At 37.8% G+C, this 24,903-nt stretch overlaps 1 protein-coding gene across 2 annotated transcripts; it reads right to left on the bottom strand.

Moving 5' to 3' along the window:
- Positions 1–510: 510 nt before the first annotated feature.
- MAX (MYC associated transcriptional regulator X) lies at positions 511–23,378 on the bottom strand. 2 transcript variants are annotated; one of them, XM_034433852.3, is made up of 4 exons: positions 23,094–23,378; positions 10,856–10,963; positions 3,746–3,869; positions 511–1,756 (listed from the first exon to the last, which is right to left on the bottom strand). In XM_034433852.3, exons 1-4 carry the CDS (start codon positions 23,127–23,129, stop codon positions 1,569–1,571), a joined length of 456 nt encoding a protein of 151 aa, XP_034289743.1. In that variant the 5' UTR covers positions 23,130–23,378; the 3' UTR covers positions 511–1,568. The 2 variants fall into 2 exon arrangements, with proteins under 2 accessions (XP_034289743.1, XP_060543822.1); XM_060687839.2 differs by having other exon boundaries at positions 3,746–3,876; positions 10,857–10,963; positions 23,094–23,340.
- Between the last annotated feature and the right edge of the window lie 1,525 nt (positions 23,379–24,903).

The following is a 24,903-nucleotide window of genomic DNA, read 5'->3' as shown; positions in this document are numbered from 1 at the left end:
TCTCTCTCTCTCACACACACACTCTCTTTTTGGTAATGGTTGTTTCTTGCAAACTAAGAAATCTTAAGACATGTTGCATCTTCTTAAACCTCCCCCACAAAATAAAAAAAGCTTTGATCCTTATCTATGTGTGTGTCTGCAGGGTGTCTGCAAGAGGACTGGTGAGTCCAGGCAATCTCCAGATAGGCAAAGATGATGAAATTTAGAGTCCAGCCCTTTTTATAAACTATTGGACACCTACTCCTGGTGACACTGAACTGAATTTTTATTTACTGAATTGTACTGTATGTGCATTGACTATATTTGGTGAATATTGTGAACCATTTTGAGAAATAGCCCAGTTAAAAAGTGAGAAAAATATTAAGTAAATGAGAACCAATACCTATTTTCTCCAAAAGATCATTTTGGATTTAGCTTCTGTGTTTTGGAATCTGTAAAGTATCATCCATCTTAATACTGGAGAAAACAAGAGAATTGCAACCATTACATAAAGACACCAGTACCACTCAAAAGGATAAAATATTTTTTATTTATAGTCTTATAGTAAAGGGAAGCCTTAACTTGCAAGACAATTCTTGGGCAGTATGTACAACATACTTCAGTTCCATGGAATAGACTCACACCTGGACAGAGACCAAGCTACATTTGTACACGCTAAATTCAGAAAACGTCACAAACAAGTGTGGAAAGAAGACAAAAAAATATCACACATACCACACACACATGCATGTGCATATCCATGCATATGTGTGTACACACACACACCTACGCGCAAAGAGGCCTTTGCTTGCTTACAGCTTAGGCCTCTTTAATTCACATGGGAAACTGGCCCATTTGCCAGAGAGCAGGTCCACACTTTAAATGCATTTATTAGTACCAAGTAACAAAGCTTGTGTGTATTTACATTAAAAAAGCTGGCTCTGTTTCTGAGAAATTCAAAACAGAAAAGGGAAGAATTTAGCATGGTTTGAATCTGTAGCTTCACATTACCAATGTCCGTAGCAGGAGGAGGAATCTGGCCAGACAGAGATTCCTTTGGAGGAAATAAATACCAATTCGTCATTTGCCAAAATACAAAAAGGAAATGAATCTCTATGCCTCTCTGTGAATCTTGCATCATCCCTTCAGGCAAGAAGGATCATCCATACATGCTTCTGCATGCTTCTTTCCTTTACCAAGATTCTTCTGGGGCTATCTGGATTTATTATTATAAATAGCAATATTTTGATAAAAGCAACAGAGGCTGGTGAAGTTCTAGTGGAAGCATGGAGAGTTCACTATCCCCACACATGCCAGGCAATCTCAGAGACATCAGTTTAATCAACTGGTCTGGGCTTTCCTGGTAACTAGAACCCGGCAGCCGCAGGGCAGAATTGCATTCTGCTCTAAGCTATGGCTGGTGTCATCCATACGGTAATCTACCAAGCCACAGAGTCGGGTTAACTTTAAAAGGGCCAGAAAGGGATAAGGAATAGAGGAAGCTGCAGTCCGAGAGCCTCTACTAAAGAAAAAGGAAAGTCCTTAATCAGCCAGCAAGTGTCTAATGGCAGCGGAAACCAAGTCTTCTTCTAGCTGGCCTCCATACGAAGTTTCTTCCGACTCTGAGGCTCTTCCAGCTCAGACTCCGAACTGGAATCAGAGCCACCATCAAAGGCGGAGATGGTGCTGCCTTTGGGATTGGTGTAGAGGCTGTTGTCTGAAGAGGAATAGTTGGCCTGCAACTGAGCACTTGACCTTGCCTTCTCCAGTGCACGAACTAAAAGGTAAGATCAAGAATATGGAAATGGATGTGAGAAAGGCAAGCGAAGTGTACGAGGTAAACAATATGGAGGCAACCACTTGACCTCTTTATTGCCATTAATTTAAGTACTTAAAGCTGTTTTTCAAAGCAAGCAATTTCCACAAAGCAGCTTACCTCCAATAGGGTTAACAGTGCTAATTTGAGTCTAGTTGAATTCTCAATCAATATCATGGATCCTGGAATATACTGGAGGCTATAGTAGCCTTTTTTTTTTTTAGGTCATAGGGCTCTGCCTCCCCCCACCCCAAATAAAGTCTTATTTCCAGTGAGTTGTTGGCTTCCTCTTAAACTGTTTCTTATGACCCTTCCTTTAGATTTCTCCCTCCACCAACTTCTGAAATCCTATATAACTGAAATCTTTCCTCAGAATGAATTTTAATTATGATTGATTTGAGAAACCACCTCTCATATTTTTGTTGTGTCAATTTAAATTTTATTTCTTATTACTATGAATTATTTTAATAACAATACTTCTTTCTTCCAATCTATAGTGCTGACATTTTCTTCCCTAGCCAATTACAACAATTTGCTCATTCATAAGTTGTTGAAGTTTGGGAACTTCAAACACAAAGCAGCAGCTTGCCACTTTATTTCTAATACTAAATATATATTACTTACTTGAATAAAAAAGTAATAGTATATATATTTGTATTCCATATATAAAATACCACAACTTTTTACGCTAAGTTGATCTTAGTATGTCATACTATTACAATGGTAAATAAAAACATAAATTTTAAAGTCCATTAGATCTATTCTAGTTTCCCTCAAATATTGTTTTTTGCCCTGAAAGAAAAATCATCTTCTCTTGTTACAAACTACTTGAAAAGAAGCTTGTCTCTCTTGCAGAAAGAAGAATTCAGGAGTGGTGTGGAGAATTTTTTGTACATTATTACAATCAATACATTGCTCCCAAAGTTTCATTGTATTGCTTTCATTGTTCATTTGAGTTCAGTTTGGTGTTTGTATTTTTAAGGAAGGTGTGTACACTAAAGTGAGGTGTGTTGAGGGTTTAGGAATCCCTGCTTTAGGTTTTCCAGGAAGCAATGAAACAGAAGCTTTGTGTGTGAATGGGAAATATCAATCCAATTGAGAATATGGAATGCTACATTAATGGATCCATCTTGGGGATATGAAACGGGTTAATTTGGCATAAGCATTGAATAATTAATTTCACATTCTACTGAAGGCCAAGAGTAGTAGAAATTATAGCAATAGAAATAATTGCGCACAATAGTGAGTAATAGTTGATTTACTTTACTCTGCCTATTCTCAAGCTTTAGATAGGTAAACAGCCCCAGTATGCTGGGGAAGTCTCTGCATTTTATATTTTTTTAACAAAATGTTTTTTTTTTGAGGACTGAAACAATCTCAGCCTACTTGAGAATGGTGCTAAAAGCAACAAATACAATCTGTATGGAGACAAAATGGAAGCTGCTTCTGCAGTGGCATGTGAAATGCAGAATGATGCCTGGGGTTTTCTCCCACAATATATCTATATATATATTTCTATATAAGCACTCTACCATCCACTGTTTTTTTTTAAATATCCATTATGCATAGTTATAGTTTTTGTTATATGTTTTTAGACTTGAATTGTAAGTTATTACAAGTGCTTCAAATTAGCCACTTCAGGGCACAGTTAGATTTGAAATACTTATATGTGTGCACTACTGAACTCTTAGGACCTGTCTAGTGGTAAATTATTGGTCTGCTTCAATCTTGTATAAAGGATCCTTCCAGGGAAGGAAGACCAAGTGACTGCATGAAAACTGATACATGCCACCAACACCTAAAACCTTTAAGCTTTTTAAACACCACCACAGTTTTATTCAACACAGGTAATTAGATGTTGATCCATAAACCCTCTATAGAGGGCTTTGTTGTGAGATAGCATAACCTTTAGATCCATGAATATGAAGACCCCAGCTCAGGCATACTGACCTTGTTGTTCCAGCAAGGCATTCTGGCGCCTTAAGTCATCAATATCCTGCTGGTGTGTGTGGTTTTTCCGGCGCATGTACTGGATGTATTCTGTGGCTTTATCTAGGATTTGGGCCCGGGATGCCTGTTGCAATAGTTGTGGAAAAAAAACACCAAATAAAGTCCTAGTTCTGATATATAAAATATAATTCTGACAGATGGCTACATAGATATATTACTATATTTGATAATAAATATATTATTAAAATAATCCAATTTGATTAAATCACAAACTTAGTATTAACATTCTTAATTAGATATCAGGATATCATCTGTTTTCCAACTTCATACTCACTTCCTATTTCTATAGGAACTCTGTTAATAGTTGCTGATTATAGCATTAAGCAACTATTCTAAAGGGAGCTCTATCATGATCATTCCCTGTATTGTCAACTACTCTGTAGGTGAGCCCTCCTGCATTCAAAAGAACTTCTGCAGCAAAGCAGAAAAAACTCTCAACTGTTGTACAGCAGCTTCCTTGCAAGAGATCAAGTTGCCAGTCATAGCTTCATTCAACAAACGGAACTATCCAATAAACCCCGCAGCAATATGTTTGCAAATTGTACATCTCTTCTTGTAAGGCACTCATGATTGTAAAATATCTTACCTATAGTCTTTCAAGCCTACAGTCCTTGACATCTATGCATTCATATATTTCAGTACCTGCATGTTGTACTGAACGTTTACATTTTGGAGTGTGATATGGAAAGTAAAATACTGTCCTGTTGATTGTGAAAAGGACAAATTGGAATAATTTTGCTCCCATTTTCCTTTTTTGTAAATGAATGACAGAATTCTGTTCTGAGTTTCTCATTGTCTTTGAGCACAATATACTTACAAAGTGTTTTGGAACAGCCCACTGAGCGCACAAAACTTTTATTTTCCTCCAAGTGGTCCCTGCAGAGCAAAATGAAGTTCTCTGAACTAAACCATTATGGCGCTATGCCTGGTGCTCGCTGAGCTTGGTTGTTTGTTTGCAAATGCTCTTTGACTAGGTAGCATCATCAGTGCTATCTGATTATGGGGTTTGCTTTCTGTGTATATACTGTAGCGTGTTCTACCAGTATTTGTAGGGGTGTGGTTTTCACCTTGTAGTACACTGATTAGAGTATTGTTTTCCTACTAGATTGTTTATCTGGTGTAATCCTTACTCATCTGGGTGTTGGTTGCTAGAGAGAATGTGTTCTGGTCTTTTGGTTTCCTTCTTAGCTTTTTTTATTATCTCTTTTAAATAGTGTGTAAATGTGGTTTATCTCTATGTATCTATTATGACTGATCTGTCTGAATGCCAAGTTTCAGTGAATTCCTTAGCAGGTTTTTTTGGGTTTAGCATGATTTAGGATGCTCACAAACTGTCAGATGGATTATTTTTTGGTTAATGTTTTTTGGTTTACTTAAAAATATAAGGTCCTCCAAAACACCCTAACTAAATCAAAAGACCCAGTAGTTCAAGAAGAAAAAAAAACCAAGATTCATACATCACATAAAGTATAAGGATTGTAACAGCCACCATGTAGGAGAGTCAGGCAGAAGATTAGCAGAGAGCATCTATGAATACCAATTAGTAGTCTGAAGACACAAAGAAAACACCTTAATATTCCAACATATGGACAGACTCAGTCATAGTTTCAACTGGGAAACTGGGAACATCCAAGACCAAGCTAAATCCAAAAATTCTAAAATTCTAAGTATTATAAACACTGCTTACTTTTATTCATCACAAGAGTATTTATTTAAATAATAAACAAATAATAATAAATAATTGAAAATAATTGGTAATAAATTAAATTAATTATTGGCCCTAATGCTACAGGCTTTCAGAAAGTACTCAAGATTTGGCTTTTTCCTTAGGTCTTTGGATCAGGATGAGCAGAGAATATTTTGGTCACTATATTTTTTTAGTTATTTTGTAATATTGGAACCGAATGGGTGATATAAATGCTCTAAATAAATAAATAAGCACAAAACAGATGCAAATATAACTCTGAATATTGTGACTACATAGACAGTCTTTTAACAGGATATTAGTTCTGATACACTAATGAGATCAATCTATTCCTGATTTCTAAATACATCTATCTAAACCAGTTAAAACTATTTTTCTAGACTGCTAATTCAGCTGAGAATGACTATCAAGAAAAACATTTGTAATTATTTTAGATTAATGTGATTTTAACTAAAAATCTTATTTTATAGAATTAGAACTTATGTTTGATAGTTGTAAACTAAAACCTCACATATTCACAATGCAAATTGCTTCTGCATATTTATTTTACTGGGAGCATTTGCATACCATTGGAGAATTCTAAGACAATGAAGAGGAGCTCACTGTGAGCAATAGACAAGTGCGCATTCATTTCAATGGATCCAAGTAGTGGCCTGGGAGCTGGCTCACTGGGAGTAATTGCATACCACAAGAGGATTCTGGGAGAGTGATCAGCTCACTGTAAATAAAAGATAATGGGGACCATCTCACTGTATCGAACTAGTGGCCTACATGCTAAATCTTACATCTAAATCAGGAAATCTACAAGGGAAATATCTATTTGGATATGCACAATTGTTAAAAGTAATAAAGTCATGGAGAAAGAGGCGCTGTGGTGACCTGCAAAATGTGTGCTGTGTTTGTATTCCTGCCTGAGAACTTCAATTATACGTGCACCAAGTGCAAACTGATCAAATTGCTGGAGGAAAACGTGGAAGGTCTAGAGCAGAGGTGGGGAAGTATGGTCCTTTATGACTTGTGGACTTCCAGAATTCCTGAGCCAGCCATTCTGGCTCAAGAATTCTGGGATTTGAAGTCCACAGATCTAGAGGAACATATATCCATTCTGAGACTCATCCATGAAAATGAGCAGTTTCTGGGAAAAGCAGAAGTCTCTAGAAACTTATCATAGTAAGGAAGAAACAACTACCATAAAAAAATGGAGATGAAGAAAAGGATGGCCACATTTCAAACATCCCACTCTCCCAAAAAAACTATCCTTGTCACTGGAGCTTAACAATCCATTTCATTTTCTCTCCTTGGAAAAAGACACACAGACATCTGGAGAAGGATTTTCATCAAGTGTTCCAGTAACAGGAAGAAAAGTAGCTCAGACTGTTACAGGGAAGAGAAATCTCTGGATGTCCTAAAGAGGAAAGACATGTGGTGGATTGATGACTCCCTTCTCACAGGAACAGAATCAACAAACTGCAGACCAGGTTCAAAGATCAAGGATGTGAGGACATTTATTCAAGTAATGAATTATCCTTTTCTCCTCTTTCATGCTGGGACAAAGGAGCCTGAAAAAAATCAAGGGACTATAAGAAACTAGGCAAGAAGGCAAAAGACTCAGGTGCACAAGTGGTGCTTTCATCCATATTTGCAATGAAAGTCAACATCCAAAGAGGGAATGGAGGATTTCAGAGGTATACTGATGACTCAAGGGATGGTTTCATCAAGAAAACTTTAGATTTCTGGACCATGAGCTACACCACCTACATGATAGGCTCCGGGCAAGAGACAGACTCTATCTCACAAGGACTGGGGGAAATGTGTTTGGAAAACAGCTTGAGTCATCCGAAGGATTTCAACTAAATCTGGAGAAGGAAGGAAGCCAATTTCTAGAAACAGTCCCAAAGCATAAGCCCCAAAATAATGAATTCAACAATGAGGAAGAAGTGGTAAAAAGGAAGGGCACTTCAATATAAAATAGAAAGTGTAGCTAAGGTTTGTTAAGAACAGATCATGTCAATCAACTCTTATTGCCTTCTTTGATAAAGTGACTAAATTAGCAGAGCAAGGAAATGTGATATAGTACACTTAGATTTTAATAAGGCATTCAATAAAGTAGACCGGAGCCTATTTCTTGCTAAGATAAGAACAATGTGGGATAGACAGTACCACTACCAGATGGATGGATCTGCAGTTGACTGACCAACGGCACTCAGTGCGTAGTCTTTAATGGAGCTATACTTATGTGGAGGGAAGAATGCAGTAGGGTTCCTCAAGGTCCTGTCTTGGGCCCAGTGCTCTTCAATATCCTCATAATTAACATAGATGAGGGGATTGAAGAGAAGTTCATCAAATCTGCAGATGCCACAAATCTGGAGAAAATTTCTAACACTTTGGAAGACACATTCAAAATTCAGAAGGATCTTGACCAGCTTTAGAATTGGGCCCAACAAGATGCAGTTCAGTAGCGAGAAAGGTAAGGTCCTATACCTAGACAGGATAAACCAGATACACAGGTACAAGACAGACAGTACTTGATTCAACAATAGTGCCTGTGAGATGGATCTAGGTGTCCTGATGGACCATCACTTAAGTATGAGTCAGCAGTATGCTGCAGCTACCAAAAAACAACACCACAATCCTGGGCTGCATCAATAGAAGAATACTATCAAAATGAAGGGAAGTAGTACTCCCCTATACTACACTGGTGAGGCCTCCTTTGAGAATGGAATTTCTTGAGACTCTTTCAATTTGAGGTCACAGTAAAACTTTTTGCTTAATTCATAATTTAAATTGCTAATGTAATCATTATTTTCAATTGTAACCAATTAGCATAGCAAACTATTAGCATCTTGAGCAAACTTTACTCATAATTATATACACATATCTCTTATGAGTCATTGCACTAAAACAGTGGTTCTCAACCTGTGGTCCACAGACCCCTGGGGGGCAATGTCAACTTAGGGGGTTTATGAAGACTTGAAGAAATGTTATGATTTAAATCTTAAGTTAAGTCTTGGTGGTCTGGGGCCATGGTCTGGGGCCACAAAAGGTATTTAAAGGGAGTTTGTGATGAAGAAACTGTTGAGAATCACTGCATTAGAATATGCAGTCAACCAATAAAACTAGGAATATTATCTTGTTTAATGTGCATGCATGTTATATAAATACACATACAAACACAAATATAAATATATGCTGAGGTTGCCCAACCATGTGTATGTGCATCAAGAATAACAATTCTTTGGTTGCTCAAGTTCCTAATTCAATCTTTCCAGCAAGAAAATGTCCAGCATACAGTAATTATTTATACCCATATGTCCTGTTCTGTATCAGAAAAGGCCAGAATCAGGAGGGATTTTTCCTGTTCAATCTTATGTGAATGGTTTTTCCTGATTCAGCAAAAGGCTGAAGCCTATATATAATGCTACCAACAATTTATGGAACATGATTGTCAAACTCATTCGTTCTTACCAAAATTGCCATAAACCTTTCAGCAGTGTCTTGTAAAATTCCAGTGTTAAGCATATAGCAGCTTGCATTCATCTTGGAGAGGAATAAAAAAGCAGAAAGTCTGCCCACATATTTTAGTTAACAAGTTATGTAGGTATCAGATCTCAGTCTTGAAAACTTTTCCTGTACAGCATGATTAATACATGGGTGTGCCTTGACAATGTCTACGACACAGAGTCATTAGAGGTGACTACACATAAAAATGCTGTCTACCAAGTGAACTATCTTATAATAAGCTTCTGCAGTCAACTCAGAAGGGATTTTAATTTATGATGATTAACAGGATACCTGTTCCTCGTTCTTTCTGGGACAGCTTTTTTAGCCATATCAAAAGTTATTTGCTAACATTATGTCAAACAAAGAGAAAGAAAAATAACTCATGTTTTAAACACTACTCATGTTTGCACCCATTAGGAAGCCAGAAATTTTCAGCAACTACCATTCTCTCCGTGACGTGAAAACAAGTAACTTTTACACTTTTCTCAATAAATCATAGCCAGAAGCCATAGTTTCTTCCTGCCTTCTGACTTCAAAGAGAAACAAGATAAAATTCTTGGATTACAAATCATCCAGAGGAGCTATCCATAGAGAGAAGCCATCCAGATTTCTTAGCTGTGCTTACTGGAAGGAGTTGCCAAATGAAGAACTGAACAACATGTACCAGTCTGGTATTTATCCTAGGTACTTCACAATTCTTTAAAAAAAAAATGTCTCACTATTACATGGAAAGCACTTACTCTCTAAAATCTTGGGATTAAGTCAAATAATGAGTTTACTTAAGTATTAAGAGCCTTGGTAGTACAGTGGTCTAAGGCACCCTGTTATTAAGCTGGTTATTAAGACCAGCTGCCTGCAATTACTGCAGGTTCGAATCTCGCCAAGGCTCAAGGTTGACTCAGCCTTCCATCCTTTCTAAGGTAGGTAAATTGAGGACCCAGTTGTGGGGGCAATAAGCTGACTTTGTATAAATATACAAAAGGATGAAGGCTATTGCTGAGCACATTGTAAGCCGCCCTGAGCCTCCGGAGAAGGGCGGCATATAAATAAAATTTAAAAAAAAATAAAAAAAATTATCCTATCCAAATTGAAGGCTGCTAAGCCACAAATTTAAATGCTAGTTTAATTATTTTAAATACAGTTAAACTGTAGCTTGCATTCAGAGTAAACAATGTAAAGAACACAATACAACAAATTAAACAATAACAATTGTTCATAGACAAGACAAAACTTGAAATGACTGTGCACACTAAACTCCATCAGCGGGGGAAAGGAGAGTTATAGAACTCCCTGGGTTAAGGGGAAAAAAGCTGAGGACTCATTGCAAGGCCCTCTTTTACTTCTTCTTTTTGTTCAGCCATGTTATAAATTCTCTCATTTGCAATTCATTTTTATAGCTTCAAACTTTAAACTAAATAAATCTTTCCTAGGGCAAAAAATGAATAACCTGCAATAACTTTTAACCACGTCATAAAATGTAAAAATATCTTGCTATCCATATGTAGAGAAGTGTACTATCCTATCAGTTCTAGATAGCCGCAGAAAAACACTCCAGCCTTAAAAGAGGAAAACGTTCAGTTACTTGGAAATAGTTGATAATTAAAGTACTTACTACAGTGTGATTCATTTTTATTTTTAAAAGCATAACAAAAAGTAGAAACCAAACTAAAGAAACCAAAGAAGCAAGGACATTTATTCCAGAAGACTATCTGGGACCCTTGCAGAATTGTCTCCTAGCCCTGGTCCTTTCTTGTTTAGTTACTAAAAATAACAGGGTTGGGATGCAACTTCCTTGTGCTCAATGAAGTGCACAGAAAGCATATCACTTCTCTCAATAAACTCACCTTCTCTCCCTGAAGTGAAGGTACAGAATCCCGCAAGCTGTGGAAACTATCCTTGATGTGGTCCCTGCGTTTGCGCTCTAGAGCATTGTGGTGAGCACGTTTGTCAGCCTAGGAAATTAAAAACAAACAACAAATAACAAGTATTACTTTAGGCATAAAAACATGAGGCTTCCCCTGCATCCATGAAATATAAGGAAAAAGGAAGAGCTGTGGAAGTCGAAGTCCTGCAAAGAAACAAATTGGTCAACAAAATTATCATCCAAACAATTCAGGACAACTGCAATCATGAAAAATAAGTTTTATTAATAAAAAAAGGGCTTTTGTCAAACATTTTCTGTCGGTCACATTTATTCAGATAAGTATCTCTTCCCTGGAATAAATTATTTTAATTCCAAGTAGTACTGCCTATTTTCTTGGTATTATTCTACAGAAAAGGCTCACAGTGAAAAATGAACAAAGAGAGGTCTCATTGAAAATTCCCAAAACACAGCAGGAAACCCTGAAAGAATCTTAACTAGTTCAAATATAACCTCTATTCAGAAATCACCATAGGCATATCTATAGATTAAAGCTTCCCAAATAACTATATATATGCTAAAGTTCTAAAGTTGTGATATATACAGTGGCATCAGGAGCTGGAGGATAGTTGCAATGGCTTCTTTCTCTGTTCATATAGGTTACAACTGTAATGCAAAAATGAAAACTTTTGAGTAAGAACTGTTATATAACCTGGTTCATACACAAAAATTTTCATTTACACATTACAAAGCAACTATAACTACTTGATTTTTAGATGCAGTATAATTGTACTCTTAAGATTTTATGTCTAATTTCAAAATTACATTTTTCATAAATATTTTGTTATTATTTTAAGCATATGTTCTATACAAATAGAATAATTTCTTCAACCTGAATTTATCAACAGTAAAGAATATGACCATAACTGCAAAGTTTTAAAGATTGCTAAAAGAATTCCTGGGCAATAAAATTATCAGTTTAACAATTGACACACATTAATCCAGATCTTAGTCATCATGTTCCAAGTAGCTGACCATCACTAACTAAATTCAACACATCACTAGCCATATCTCATCATACCAATTTTCATAGAGCCATCTAAGCAATTACTTGTCTTCCTTTATAAGGATGTTATAAAAATAGTTAATACTTCTAGCAGAGGATGATGTGGAACAAAATGGTTCAATAGATAAGAACTTATTTTAAATTTAATTTTCTTTTAAGATTAGTTCAAAATTAATCATTAATCTCAAATTGAGAGTAATCAGTTTTCAGTTTCTGCAGCAAATACATCTCCATCACTCTGCTTCTGTTCACAACTATTGGTTTTTGTTTTAATCCTCATTGCTGTTTGAATCCAGGTGGTAACATGAAATCAAATTACGATGAGTAGATGGTTTGCTTCCAAGGTAGCCTTGAGCTACAAAGGTCTGGCAATGATCCCACAGTCAACTTTGAGCATAGAAACTATCCACAGATGTAAAAGGACACTCTGGGTGTGTCTGGACCCCAAATCCAAAGTACAAGCAATGTTTCTGTAACTGTTCAGTTCAGCATGACAGGAATTTACAGGCGGAACCAGACTAAGAAGCAACATTTGTTCTCTTCTGAATTATCGTACTTTTCGGAGTTTAAGATGCACTTTTTTTCCGCCTAAAAGAGGGTGGAAATGTTGGTGCATCTTAAACACCAAATACAACAATTTTTGGCCTCTTGAAACTCCGCCCCATACGTCCTGTTTTCGCCAAAAACAAGCCCATTTTTTGCAAAAACGGGGCCTGCAGAGGATTTGGGAGGCCTGGAGAGTGCTCCTGGGGGCTGGGGAGGGCAAATACGCAACGTGTGGGGGGTTTGGGAGGCAAAAAACAGGAGCATTTTTGCTCTCCCCATCCCCCAGGAACACTCTGCAGGCCTCCCAAACCCTCTGCGCATCCTGTTTTTGTGAAAAACGGGACGCACAGAGGGTTTGGGAGGCCTGCAGAGTGCTCCTGGGGGCCAGGAGGGCAAAAACTTGTTTCTTCCAACAACCTCTTCAAAATCTTGGTGTGTCTTCTACTCCGGTGCGTCTTATAGTCTGAAAAAAATGGTGCTTCTCCACAATATGCTTACTCAAAGGCCCAGACTGTGACAGAAAAGACAAAGTACTCCAGCTACTTGAAACTGTTTCTGCTCACAAGCAAAAAAAACAAAGGAAGTAATGATACTCATTACTGGTCCAACAAGTCTTATTTCACCATGTACACTAAGAAAAAAGTAGTTCTCTGTCAATGATTAGGAAAAACTGCTAACACCCACACTAAACTCCAAGATCAAGCTAGAATCTATTATGCAGCAGAAATCATAAAAGGAGAATGGTACAAGCCAATCCCTTGAATAAATTATATCCATGAACAAGAATCAGGATTGAAACTCACAGATTTCCTACAAGTCTGGATTAAGACCATAACAGAAAAAAGTGTACTAGCATTAAAACTGTTGATAACTTGAAACTAAAAATCACTAATTTTCTCATCTGAACACAAATAGAAAATGATATAGATAAATACAATATATAACATTTTAAAGGAATGATTTAATAGCTGGGCCAAATAGCTTTAAAAAACCAAATTAGCTGGGGGGGAAATAGCAAGACAGATTCTTCGTTCCACCTTCCAAACTACACGCTAGAGTTTAAAATTATTTCAGGTGTTAAGTGGATATAATCAAATTCATTATCGTACCATCAATTGGAAATAAATGTAAAATGGTGATTAATCTGCTACCAAGGGAACAAAATTGAGAGCAATGATTACTGACTGCATGTATGTAATGTATTCACAAGTATATGCTGTAATCATAGGAAATCCTTTGCAGACCATAGCAATCACAATTTTGTAACTTCATATATAATAATTGATCCATTGAATATATGTGACTTATCTGGAAAATAGATTACAATAAAGCATTTTAACTGGAACCTTAAAAAGAAAACAAAAAGTTATACTACATAAAACTGCCTCATTACACATGATTCTTGTATTATTTCATCTACAAATCCTGACAATGCTGGCATTTTCAGTAATTATACTGCAAAATGAAATGCACAGACAACTCATTTAGATAGCTTCATTAATCAAAAGGGCATAGTAGGTTATTAGAAGCTCTTATTGTGCCCTTATTCCCAGTTCAAAATACTTCGACCATTAAGTAAACTACTTGTCATTCCTTCCAAAGTTTGTAATTTTGGAGCACATTAAAGAAATTGTACAAACGTATAAAATCAACCCAAAAGAAGATTCTCCCCCACCCCCGAGCAGTCTGATTCCCCATCAAAACAATAAAAGTAATGCCAGTTATAGTGTGCTAAATTGTCCTGTTTCTATAATTACTTTATAAAAACAGAACCCAGCTATAATCGAACATCGTACCTGACTCTGCTGTAATGAATTACTGGCAAGAATTGAGAGCAAGCAAATTGCATTTAAGAAAAGCTGCCAGATCTAATCCAATGAGTTCTGGTTGGCAGAAACCATGCTAGATGCTGATGAATAAGGAGAGCACAAAAACACTGGCTTCCATTCATCAGAGCAAGGTGGCCTAGTGCCATTACTACTTTTATCAGCTATTTTCAAAATAATTTGTCCAAGAACTTAGTTCCTGGCATGAAAAGAGAGTGAGGAAAGAAATCAACATTGTTTTTTTTTGTGTATCAGAAGCTATTTGTTTATAATCACAACTTGTATGTTATACAGGTTTTATGTATGTTCAAATCAGAACAGAAATAAAGGCAGTCTTCAACTTACAACAGTTCATTTAATGACCGTTCAAAGTTACAATGGCACTGAAAAAATAAGTGACTTATGACCATTTTTCAGTTACACCCTTTTCAGCATCCCCATAATCATGTGATCAAAATTCAGAGGCTTGACAATTGATTCATTTTTTTTTTTTGAATATACGTCAATATCAATACATGAACAATGAGGCATCTGGGTATCATTCATTTGAATACAGGTAATAATAATAGCATTAATATTGTTTGTTATTTAAATTATACTTATGTAATTGTAATAATATTCTTATACATATTTGTATTAAGATATAAGCCTTCATTATTTAATTGTTCAACATTTTAGTCCCCCATTCTAATAACAATATCATTAGAACGTACATAATATCACCCTCTTTCAACCTCTAATCTTTGTGTCTAGCTATTACTTTAAATATATTATATAAAAAATGTGCATAATATTCCCATTTCTTGTGTCTGCCTCTATACTAGTCAATTTTGTGTTACAAAATGTTTCCTCTATCCATCATCTCTTGCCCGTTTTAATATTTCAATTCTTACTCGTTGTTTGACTTGCCTCCTAAATTCCCTTGAGTCTTCATCACTGTCTACCTCTTTCCTGATTAGCTTAAATATTTCTTCCATCTCTAGTATCTTTCGCTGCCAAACCTCCAGAGGATCTGCCCAACTCTCCATTTTCTTTTCAAAGATATCTTTCTGTTTATCCAGTATTATTTTTTGGTCTTTTAATATATATTTTCCCTGAATTGCTTCATAAATATTTATTACCTTCTCCCTCTTATCTTGTTTTGCTTGTTTATTTAGTTCTGCCTTTTCCCCTGGTCTCTCCATTATCACCTCTATTTCCTGGGCTTTTTGATCATTATTCATGATTCCTTGTGAAGCACTTTCTAACTTCCCATTTATGTTCATTAAGTCCATTATCTTCCTGTGATTCCTTGTCATAGTATCATGAATGATACTCAAAATATTGCCACCAATTCTTTTTGCAACCCACTTATTTCCCCCTGATGAAACATCTTGCCTTCTTTTTTGATAAATCCAAATATCGCTCAATAATCTGTCAATGTTCTATCACTACCCCAGAGTCTCAATTATTTTTGCCCTCAGAAAGTCAATCTGGAAACCATTTACTCAGTCCTGATGTTGCTCCTCCGGAAGTATTGTAATATGGTTCTTTATGTCCCACTGTTAATCAATTTAGCTCTTTTTAGGTAATCCAGGAAAATTTCAAAATGGCTCCTTAAATCCCCACTATAAGTTCAATCATAACTCCTGATATTTAAAAGTCACTTTGCTTAGATGTCTACAGTATTTTCAATGTTAGAGTCCAGTAATCATGGAATAGATAAATATAAAGCAATAGATAGCACAGCAGTCCTTCAGGTGTTATTTATTTATTTTATTTATTTATTACATGTATTTATATGCCGCCATTCTCCCGAAGGACTCAGGGCGGCGAACGCAAGTTAAGAAACAAATACAATAAAATCATAATTTAATCCAAATAATTAATTAGTAGTAAATAATAAAGCCCGAAATCAGTCTCAGCCTATTTGTTTGAAAAGCCAAGTCTTCAAGTCCCGACGGAAGGAGCGGAGATCAGGAGCCGTCCAGAGCTCAGTAGGTAATTCATTCCAGTAGTATTTCCACTTTCTCCTCTGTCTTATCACTACATCTCAGGGTTGTAGAGATATAATGTATTCCATTCACCAGTAGATGGCACCTTGTGTTTAACTTCAATGTTGCATAGATTCTAACAAGTTCTGTTTGTATTTATTCAAACAAATAATCAAAATTCTGACAAGTAATTCCAACATTTTAAAATGCCTTATTGCCAATAAAAATTAGAGATCCAATCTTTCTATGTTTTTAAAGGTTTTACAATTTCTTCCTAATATCCTTTTGTTTCCTTTCAGGTCTATGATTTTTCTCTCTGTAATTGTTCACCGCTTAAACAAACTCTTCAAAGAGTCCCTTTTTCATAGTTTATTTTCTTTGGGGTAGGTTTTAAATAGAAAAAAAAGTCACCTCATCCAGTTCCAGTCACTGTTCACACACTGCTCCAGCACTGTCTGTTTCTTTGGCCCCAGCTTCACAGCAGCCATAATGGCTGCCATTTCTCTTTGTTGTCGGCTGAGAGGGAATTAGCCCTGGATCAAGCAGGAGAGCCACTGCTCTCCGTGACCTGCAGGGCATCCCTCCACTTTTCATCACCCCTACAGGTGACTTTAGCCCAGGGGTGAAATGCTCCCGGTTCGGACCAGCTCGGGTGAGTAGGTAGCGATGGTGGCGGGCAGTTCGGAGAACCGGTAGCAAAAATCCCTGCCCTGCCCCCCATGCCCAGCTGAGCCGTGCAATCATCAGAGCCTTTTTTTTCTTTTAAATGGCTCTGATCAGCCAAGCTCTGAGGATCCCAGCTGAGCTCCTGCTAATCAGGCAACTCAGCTTGGATCGCCAGAGCCATGTAAAAGAAAAAAACTTTTTTCCTTTTAAATGGCTCTGCCTGCTAATCGGTAGCAAAAATCCCTCCCCCCCCATCAGCTTGCTTACCTTAGCTGCTGGTCGCAATGCCTTGCTGTAATCCCTGCAATCAATTGCATCAGCAAGCAACTGAATCTCCCTGCCTGCAATCAAGCAGGCAGGGAGTTGTGGACTTCAACTTCCAGAATTCCTCAGCCAGCAAAGCAAAGCTGGCTGAGGAATTCTGGGAGTTGAAGTCTACAAGTCTTAAAGTTGCCAAGGTTGGAGACCCTGTTCTATTGGGTAAGTTTTTTTCCCCTTTGGGAGCTTTAAAAAAAATAGTTAATTGGGGTTTTTCATGTCCGACATTGCCGCGACGTCAACCGGAACTTCACAACTGATTCATTCTTAAGACTGCTGTTGTGTCCCAAGGTCATGTGATCACCGTTTGCAACCTTCTGACAAGCAAAGTCAATCGGGAAGCCAGATTTACTTAACAACAAAGTTACTAACTTATCAACTGCAGTGATTCAGTTAACAACTGTGTGCAAGAAAGGTTGTAAAATGGGGCAAAGCTCAGTTAAATTCTCATTTAACAACATAAATTTTGGGCTCAATTGTGTTCATAGGTCGAGGACTACCTATAATGGCATGTGATCCTAACTGTCATATGCTGATTTTAGATGAGGTCAGAAACTAGGTGAATAAATACAATCACGGATGACATTATTTTGTTCAGGTACAAAATAGATGCCATTCAGCTATATTATGATTTGGAAATACTAGGTATTATATACCAAACACAGGAATTGTCCATTTTGGAATACCATTCAGATACTTTTTTTCAACCTGCTGAATAAGTTCTGAAAAAATTAGACTTTTAATTCTGTACCTCCAGATAAGAATGAATATTCTTTCAACTATTTAAAATAACGATGCTCCTAACATTCTTCATAGAGTCTAATTCAAATATTCATTCCCCTAAGTTTAAGACTAGAAGGGATTTTATAGTTTGTTCTCAATATTATACAAAAACTGGCCTGCTTGTTTTTAAAGTATACTTAAGAAATGCCACCCAACTTTTCTTTAGGGCAATATAAATATATTATGTCATGGAATCATACACATGCAACTAAAATGGGTCACTTCAGCCTCAGAACTAGTAATTTACAAATCCTCTGGAAGAGATCCAACAAATAGAATGACCCATTTCTACACCACTTGGATTGGCCTATTATTTGGAGGTTTGAATGTTCTGGGACAGAACATCTCCCATGCTCATATATATATATATATATTTAAGAAATTCTAAAACTTGAAGCAATGCATATTTACATATATAGTCTACTACTCTATACTGTCTATCCAATTATTTTTCTCTTTTCATTATTTTCAAAGCTTAGTAATAAAAACATATGACAGGCTATGTTCTGTAAACAACTCTTGTTATTATTCACATGCCATGGGTTTTCTTTTTTTCCACGACCTATACCTAAAGCATTTTCTAGGGATTATATTAAAATCTGTTCTTTAATTAATGGAAATTCATTCTCAGTGAATGAAATACAGTACACCAAGATTCTCAACTGATAAAATTAAATCTTTCAAGCCAGACCACAGAAGCCACTTAGGTCAATTTCGTTTGTTTTGTCTAGCAAAAACTCTAAGACGCCTGAAATCACCTTAGTGTGGTGCCAGGGATTTAAATCTAGCTCCATTACAACTCAATGGATTTGCCGTAATATTGTAAGGAAGAGAGATGCTCCAGACACTACTAGGATGCATGCAGCACTTTGAACACAATTAAGTATTACATAACACGAATAGCAAACTTTTTCTCTTAGCACAATTTCTCAATCATATGATCTTAAATTCAGTGCACACATCTACAAAATAAACTTCAAAAAAATTAATCTTTAAATAATTCGCAAAATTAATGTAAACAATTATACTTTTCAAAACATTTTTTTACTTTTTGCAATCCAGTGGTGTGTCAACCTAAATTCTGTGCATCACTAAGCTATTGCCTAAGCATTTAGACCACATTGTTTAAAAAGGAAGTAGATGCAGTTTAAATCTCTACTACTGTAAATCTATTATGAAACTAGTAATATATAGCAGAAAGAAAACAGAAAACACATTATTTCTTAGAAGTCAGTGACTCCTTATTAAAGAAACAGAGGCCTTGACTCCTTTGTTAAACTGAGCAAAAACTAAGCTGAATATCTTAAATAATAAATGACAAGCTCCTTTTCATCATAGGTAATAAACCATTCAACAATTAACTCAGATGAATAAAATAAACTGGCATTTGATATAAATATTGACATCTTAACTCATGTGGTATATTATAGAAAAATGTAACCTGAAAGAAATACAAGATGCAATGTTGACTTCCCAAAGAAGTCTGGGCTATGGGTCCAGAGTAAAGGGCTCTACTTGCAGAACGAAATGTAATCCAGGAGATCTTCCTGTTAATGAAAAATGTAGAGGTAAAATATTTTTACCCGACCCAAATTTTTAATTCTTCTCCTGACAAACGTTGTTTTAGGAAATCTGCAACTACCTAGAATAATTTTTCGGGAGGCAAGGAGTTGTTGGCAAATTCAATTGATCAACCTGGACAACTGAAGTTCCTCAAAGAATTAAAGTCAGAGGAGCTCTGGAACCAACTCAATAACTAGAAAGTCACCAGAGATAATAAAATCAATTAAAATTTAATTTTATCACAAAAACCATGCATAATCTATATCAGGGGTATCAAACTCAAGCCCTGTGGGCTGGAACTGGCCCGTGGTGCCTTTGGCAAGCCAAAACAGGGTGTGGGGGCCCCTGCGCGCCCCCGTACCCCATTTTCAGCCTGGATGGCCTCCTGCAGCACTCTGCCGACCAAAATGGTCCCCCGCATCCCGTCTCGGCCGGCAAGGTGCTGCAGGAGGCCATCCAGGCCAAAAGCGGGGTGGGAGGTGGGGTACATTTTGACCAGCAAGGTGATGCAGGAGGTTCTGTCCCATTCTGTCTCTCCCCTGTCGTGGCCGGCTCACAGAGAACTATAATGCTGATCCGGCTGTTGAAGAAATCCAGTTTGACATTCCTGGTCTCATGGTTCGATTGCCAAGGTATGGCTTTTAATGGCTATTAATCAAACAGTATTATTTTCCATCCTGTTCAAAAGTTTTTAAAAACCACATATTTAGTTCTTATAAATTTTGAACACTTATGACACAGTCTTATTCATATTACTCAGAAGTTATTCCTATTATTTAATGGCCTTAACTTCCAGTTTGCTGTGTGCTAGAATGCAGTTGCAGTCTTTAAATGAACATTCTTGCTTAGTTCCGTTGCACGAATTGCATAGCTCTGCAGGGCTTCAGATTTGAAGGAAAAAGGTAATTCTGAACAAACAAGGCTGTTTGTGTAGCACCTGTCACAATTCTTTTCCAGGAACACTAAGTTTCCTCTAAGCACAATCTCCAGAGAAATCCTATTGTGTTTAAGGTGTTGTAGAGAAGGATACACCCCCTCACATTCCAGAGAATCTTTTTTCCTTAAATCTGAGGCCTTGTACAACCCTACTGTATACAGTAACATACATGTCCTTAAATATTATTCAGATGCATAGAAACATGCACCAAATATTTTAAATTATGTTTCATGTACAAAAATGCAACCAGCTGCAAATCAATATTTATTATAACAACCAGTTAGCATGCAATCTCATTCAATAAAAATTTGGATTTCAAAATACAAAATTTGATTAAAGTTAGCTATGTTTAATTAGCTATTTAAGCTTAATGGCAGTCGACTCTTTTGCTTAAAAAAGTCTATGCTTCAGTCATTCTACCTTCATTTTTATCTAACTAGTTAAAAAATAAAATTACATAAATTAATAACCAGTCCATAGGTAAATATATCACTATTTACAAGCATTTAAAACTCAGCAACACAGTGGTGATATTACTGCATCTATGAGCAAAACGAAAGCAACCCGAAAGAACTTTTTCTGTGAATCACATACCATCTTGCACTATAACTACCGCCACTGGCAAGATAAGAAAACTTGTTATGGTATTACTAGGTTACTTTTTTACAAAGAGGGTTGTTGTTATTTCTATTACTATGTTTTGAAGTTTTTTATACCTCAATTGCAATCAACACTAAGTAATTCACAAGTCAAACTGTATGCAGTAAGATGTTGTGTATTACAATGCAGACTTCAAGAAAGAGTACCTTTTGACTCTGCAATTCATTGTTAGAATCAGTGGTACAACCAATTATGTTTTTCTACATGTAGATAATGAATATTTTATAGATATTATCCAACATCTGAAGTTACAAGGAGCTAATTTAAGGAAATTTTCTGTGGTGTACAGCTTTTAAAAAATAATCTTAGCGCATTTTAACTCCAATTTAAGAGAAATCCCATTTTCTCACTCATTAAATTCTGACAGCAGCGAGGAAGAAAGTGTTCTTCCACAGCCTACAGGGGTAATTGGTGAGACACTAAGACATAAAGTCTTTCAAACTAGATGCCACTGTAATTTAGAGAGAATGCTTTGCCACTCTGAAACATATTCAGCTGATATTTAATACCAGTATAAGATATTATAATGCTTAATCATTGCTCCACGTGCCATTTCCCTGCCATAGCACTAACCTGCCAATCTCCCTCCTGTTTCCTAGACTGTCTATAGCAGAGGTCTTCAAACTTGGCCACTTTAAGACTTGTGGACTTCAACTCCCAGAATTCTCCAGCCAGCTATGCTGGAGCTTTGCTGACTGGAGAATTCTGAGAGTTGAAGTCCACAAGTCTTAAAGCAAGTCTGAAGACCTCTGGTCTATAGTATCCTCGGTTCCTCCTTTCAAAATAACCAGCCTGGCTTTCTGCTGATGTTGGTAAGCAGTAAACCTCATCCAGCCTGGCCTGGTGTTAAGGGAATCCCTGCATTTGTTAAGTCAGTAACATGGTTGTTAAGCCAATTTGGATTTCCCATTGACTTTGCTTGTCAGAAGGTCCCAAAAGTCAATCACATGACCTCACGACACAAATATGAACCAGTTGCCAAGCATCTGAATTTTGATCCTATGACCACGGGGGATGCTGTATGTGTGAAAAACGTCCCCGAGTCCATTTTTTTTCCAGTGCCGTCGTAACTTGGAACAGCCACTCAACGAACCACGGTAAGTCGAGGACTACCTGTAGTTATAACCTCCACCTGACCTGTTTTGAATTAGACTCTTGACCTGTTCTGCAAAGCTCCAGTAGGAAACACACCGCTTTTCCACCCTCGGGCTTTTTGCTCCAGCCCAACTCATCCGGCTCAGAAGACAGCTGACAGCGACAGGCCCTGCCCTCCTAATCTTTTTTTCCTCTGCCACCGACCACTAGGCAGAGCTGCCTATAGAAAGTTTTCCTCCAAAACAAAGAGAAACGCCTGGCCTTCCCCCGCTCACCACAGACCTCTCTGTCCCCTACAGCCCCTTCGCATGCCCCACACCCCCGAGCCAGGCTCCGAGGGGGACACACGGCCAGGCTACCTCCCCCTTCCTCTTCCCTTCTGCCAGTTCCTTTTATGCCCCCCTCTCCCACCCAACCACCCACCCCGGTTAGGCTTTGACTGCCGGGCCGCGCTCTCTGCCTTGGGGGTCCGGGAAGGAAGGCGGTGGAGGGGGTTTTTTTGGGGGGGGGGAGAGGAATTAAGCGAATGAAAGGCAGAGAGAGACGTACCGCAGACTGAAACCTCGGCTCCTCTTCCTGCAATATATGAGAGAGAGAGAGAGAGACAGGCGTTACTGTCAGCGCCGCTCAGCCAAGCCGCGCCCGCCGCCGCCTGACAATCTCCGCCTGAGCGACCGAGAGAAGGAAGGGGAAGAAGAGAACCCGGACGTGGTCGGGGAAGGAAGGAAAAGAATGGGGGGGAGGGGGAGAAAGAGGAAAGGATGCGGGGGAACCAGCGAGGCACTCACGTCGCTCTCCACCTCGATGTCATCGTTGTCGCTCATCGTGGTGGCCGGCCGAGCCGTTCGGGGGTCTTCCAGGGAAGTGTTGCGGGCCGAGCCGCGGCTGCCGCAACAACAACAAGCCCCCGCGCGGAGCAGCCTCAGCCTCCTCCTTCTCCGTCGTCGGCGTCTCCGTCGTCTCCTCCTCCTCCAGCATCAACGGCACACGCACCTCGTACTGCACGTGACGGCTGAGTTCCCGCACCGTCCACTCACACTCGCGTCTGCCGCTCGGCTCGCCGAAAGCCTGCTGGGAAATGGAGTCCGCTCCTTGATCCGAATAGCAGCGAGCTCCCGGGTTCTGGGACTCCGATCCCCAGAGGCCTTCACGGGAGCGGCTTGTCCTCTGAGGTCACAGTCTGCGCAGTGTCCGTGCAGTGCATGACGGAGGATGAAGTCCCTGGGAAGGAAGAAGGGCTCGGTTTCCCGACAACCTGAGAAGGGGACACGTGGATCACAGAGGACGGGTAGCAAGATGTGTTTAAGGGTTGTTTTGTTTCGGTCTGTTTTGTGGCTTAAAGAGCGGTTGTTGTTGTTTGGAAGGGAGAAAAACGGTGTGCTTTACAATTGTTTCTACAAACTAAATCGGATTTTTTCTACGCACAAAAAAAAAAAAAAAAAAAACAACCGAGACTTGATGAATAGTAACACTTAGAAACCAGCAGAGGAAGCATTTCCTGTTGCTATTCTGTAACAAGCAGGAAAGTTGCCCCACACACCCAATGAAAACGTTTCAGAAGGAGATTCCAATCTAAAGTTGCTTGACTGAGTTGGAAATGTTTGTCATTTATAGTGCAAACCAGTATCCCTTTTAAACTATTTCTATGTACAATGCTCCATTGCCAATTATATTTGGAAAGTTCCCTAATCCATTGACTGAAGTCAAAGCTTCGTTTATTAGTTAAAAAAATGGGTTTTATTTACATCTGGACCTTCTTGTAATATGACATAGATGCTTTAAAGCCAGTCACTTTCGCTGCCCAACCTACCTTATAGTGCTGTTGTGGAGAAAATAAAGGCATAATAGTACATTTGCTGCCTTTAATTACTTAGGAAGTCAAAGATGGGATAATTTTTTTTAAAGAATAATTACTATCAAGGAGGTATTGTCTTTTTATCTGGCCTTTTTTTTAAAATAAAGCATTCATTTTCATCACTGAGAAAATAAGTATGTTTTCTAACCTAGGGACACTGAAAGTGCAAACATTGTTTTTGAGCATCCCATATAGTATTTACTGTTAACAGTATGGTTAAGCTTTAGAAAACATTGCTATATAACAAGGTAACGTTTCTATGTATCAGGATTTTGTCCTCACATGGCTAGTGTACAGTCTTAATTTCCCAGGTTTCTTTGTGATGTGCCTCTAATTAATATTTCTGCTATGTATAGAGGCTGTGTGTCTTTTAGTTGTGAGTAGATGACTTGTTGGGTCATAATTTCAGAAATATTTTCTTACCAGGTTCCTCAATGCCTTCAACTTTGGTAGAGTTTCTAATGCACTTGAAAAGTTTGTTAAAAACTTCTTTAAAATTCCAGGATATATTCAGAAATCTCTGCCTTGAAAGTAGCCCATGTCAAACTGTATAGCACATCAGGAGTTGACCACAGAAAATGTTTTATGACATTTTTAAAAATTATGTCATATGTTTTATGATAATTTTTATTTTATAAAATTTGCACCAAATTTCAGTTCCATGGGAGTCATGGATCCCAGATTTTGGATGTATTCTGTAAACTAGTCCATCTGAGGTACTTGGCTGAAAAACTGTTGCCCTA

The sequence above is a fragment of the Pantherophis guttatus genome, chromosome 1 (assembly GCF_059756535.1).
Source record: "Pantherophis guttatus breed Tessera chromosome 1, ASM5975653v1, whole genome shotgun sequence".
NCBI lineage: Eukaryota > Metazoa > Chordata > Lepidosauria > Squamata > Colubridae > Pantherophis > Pantherophis guttatus.
The sequence above is the reverse complement of the archived record's forward strand: the minus strand, read 5'-3'. Positions and strand labels throughout refer to the sequence as shown.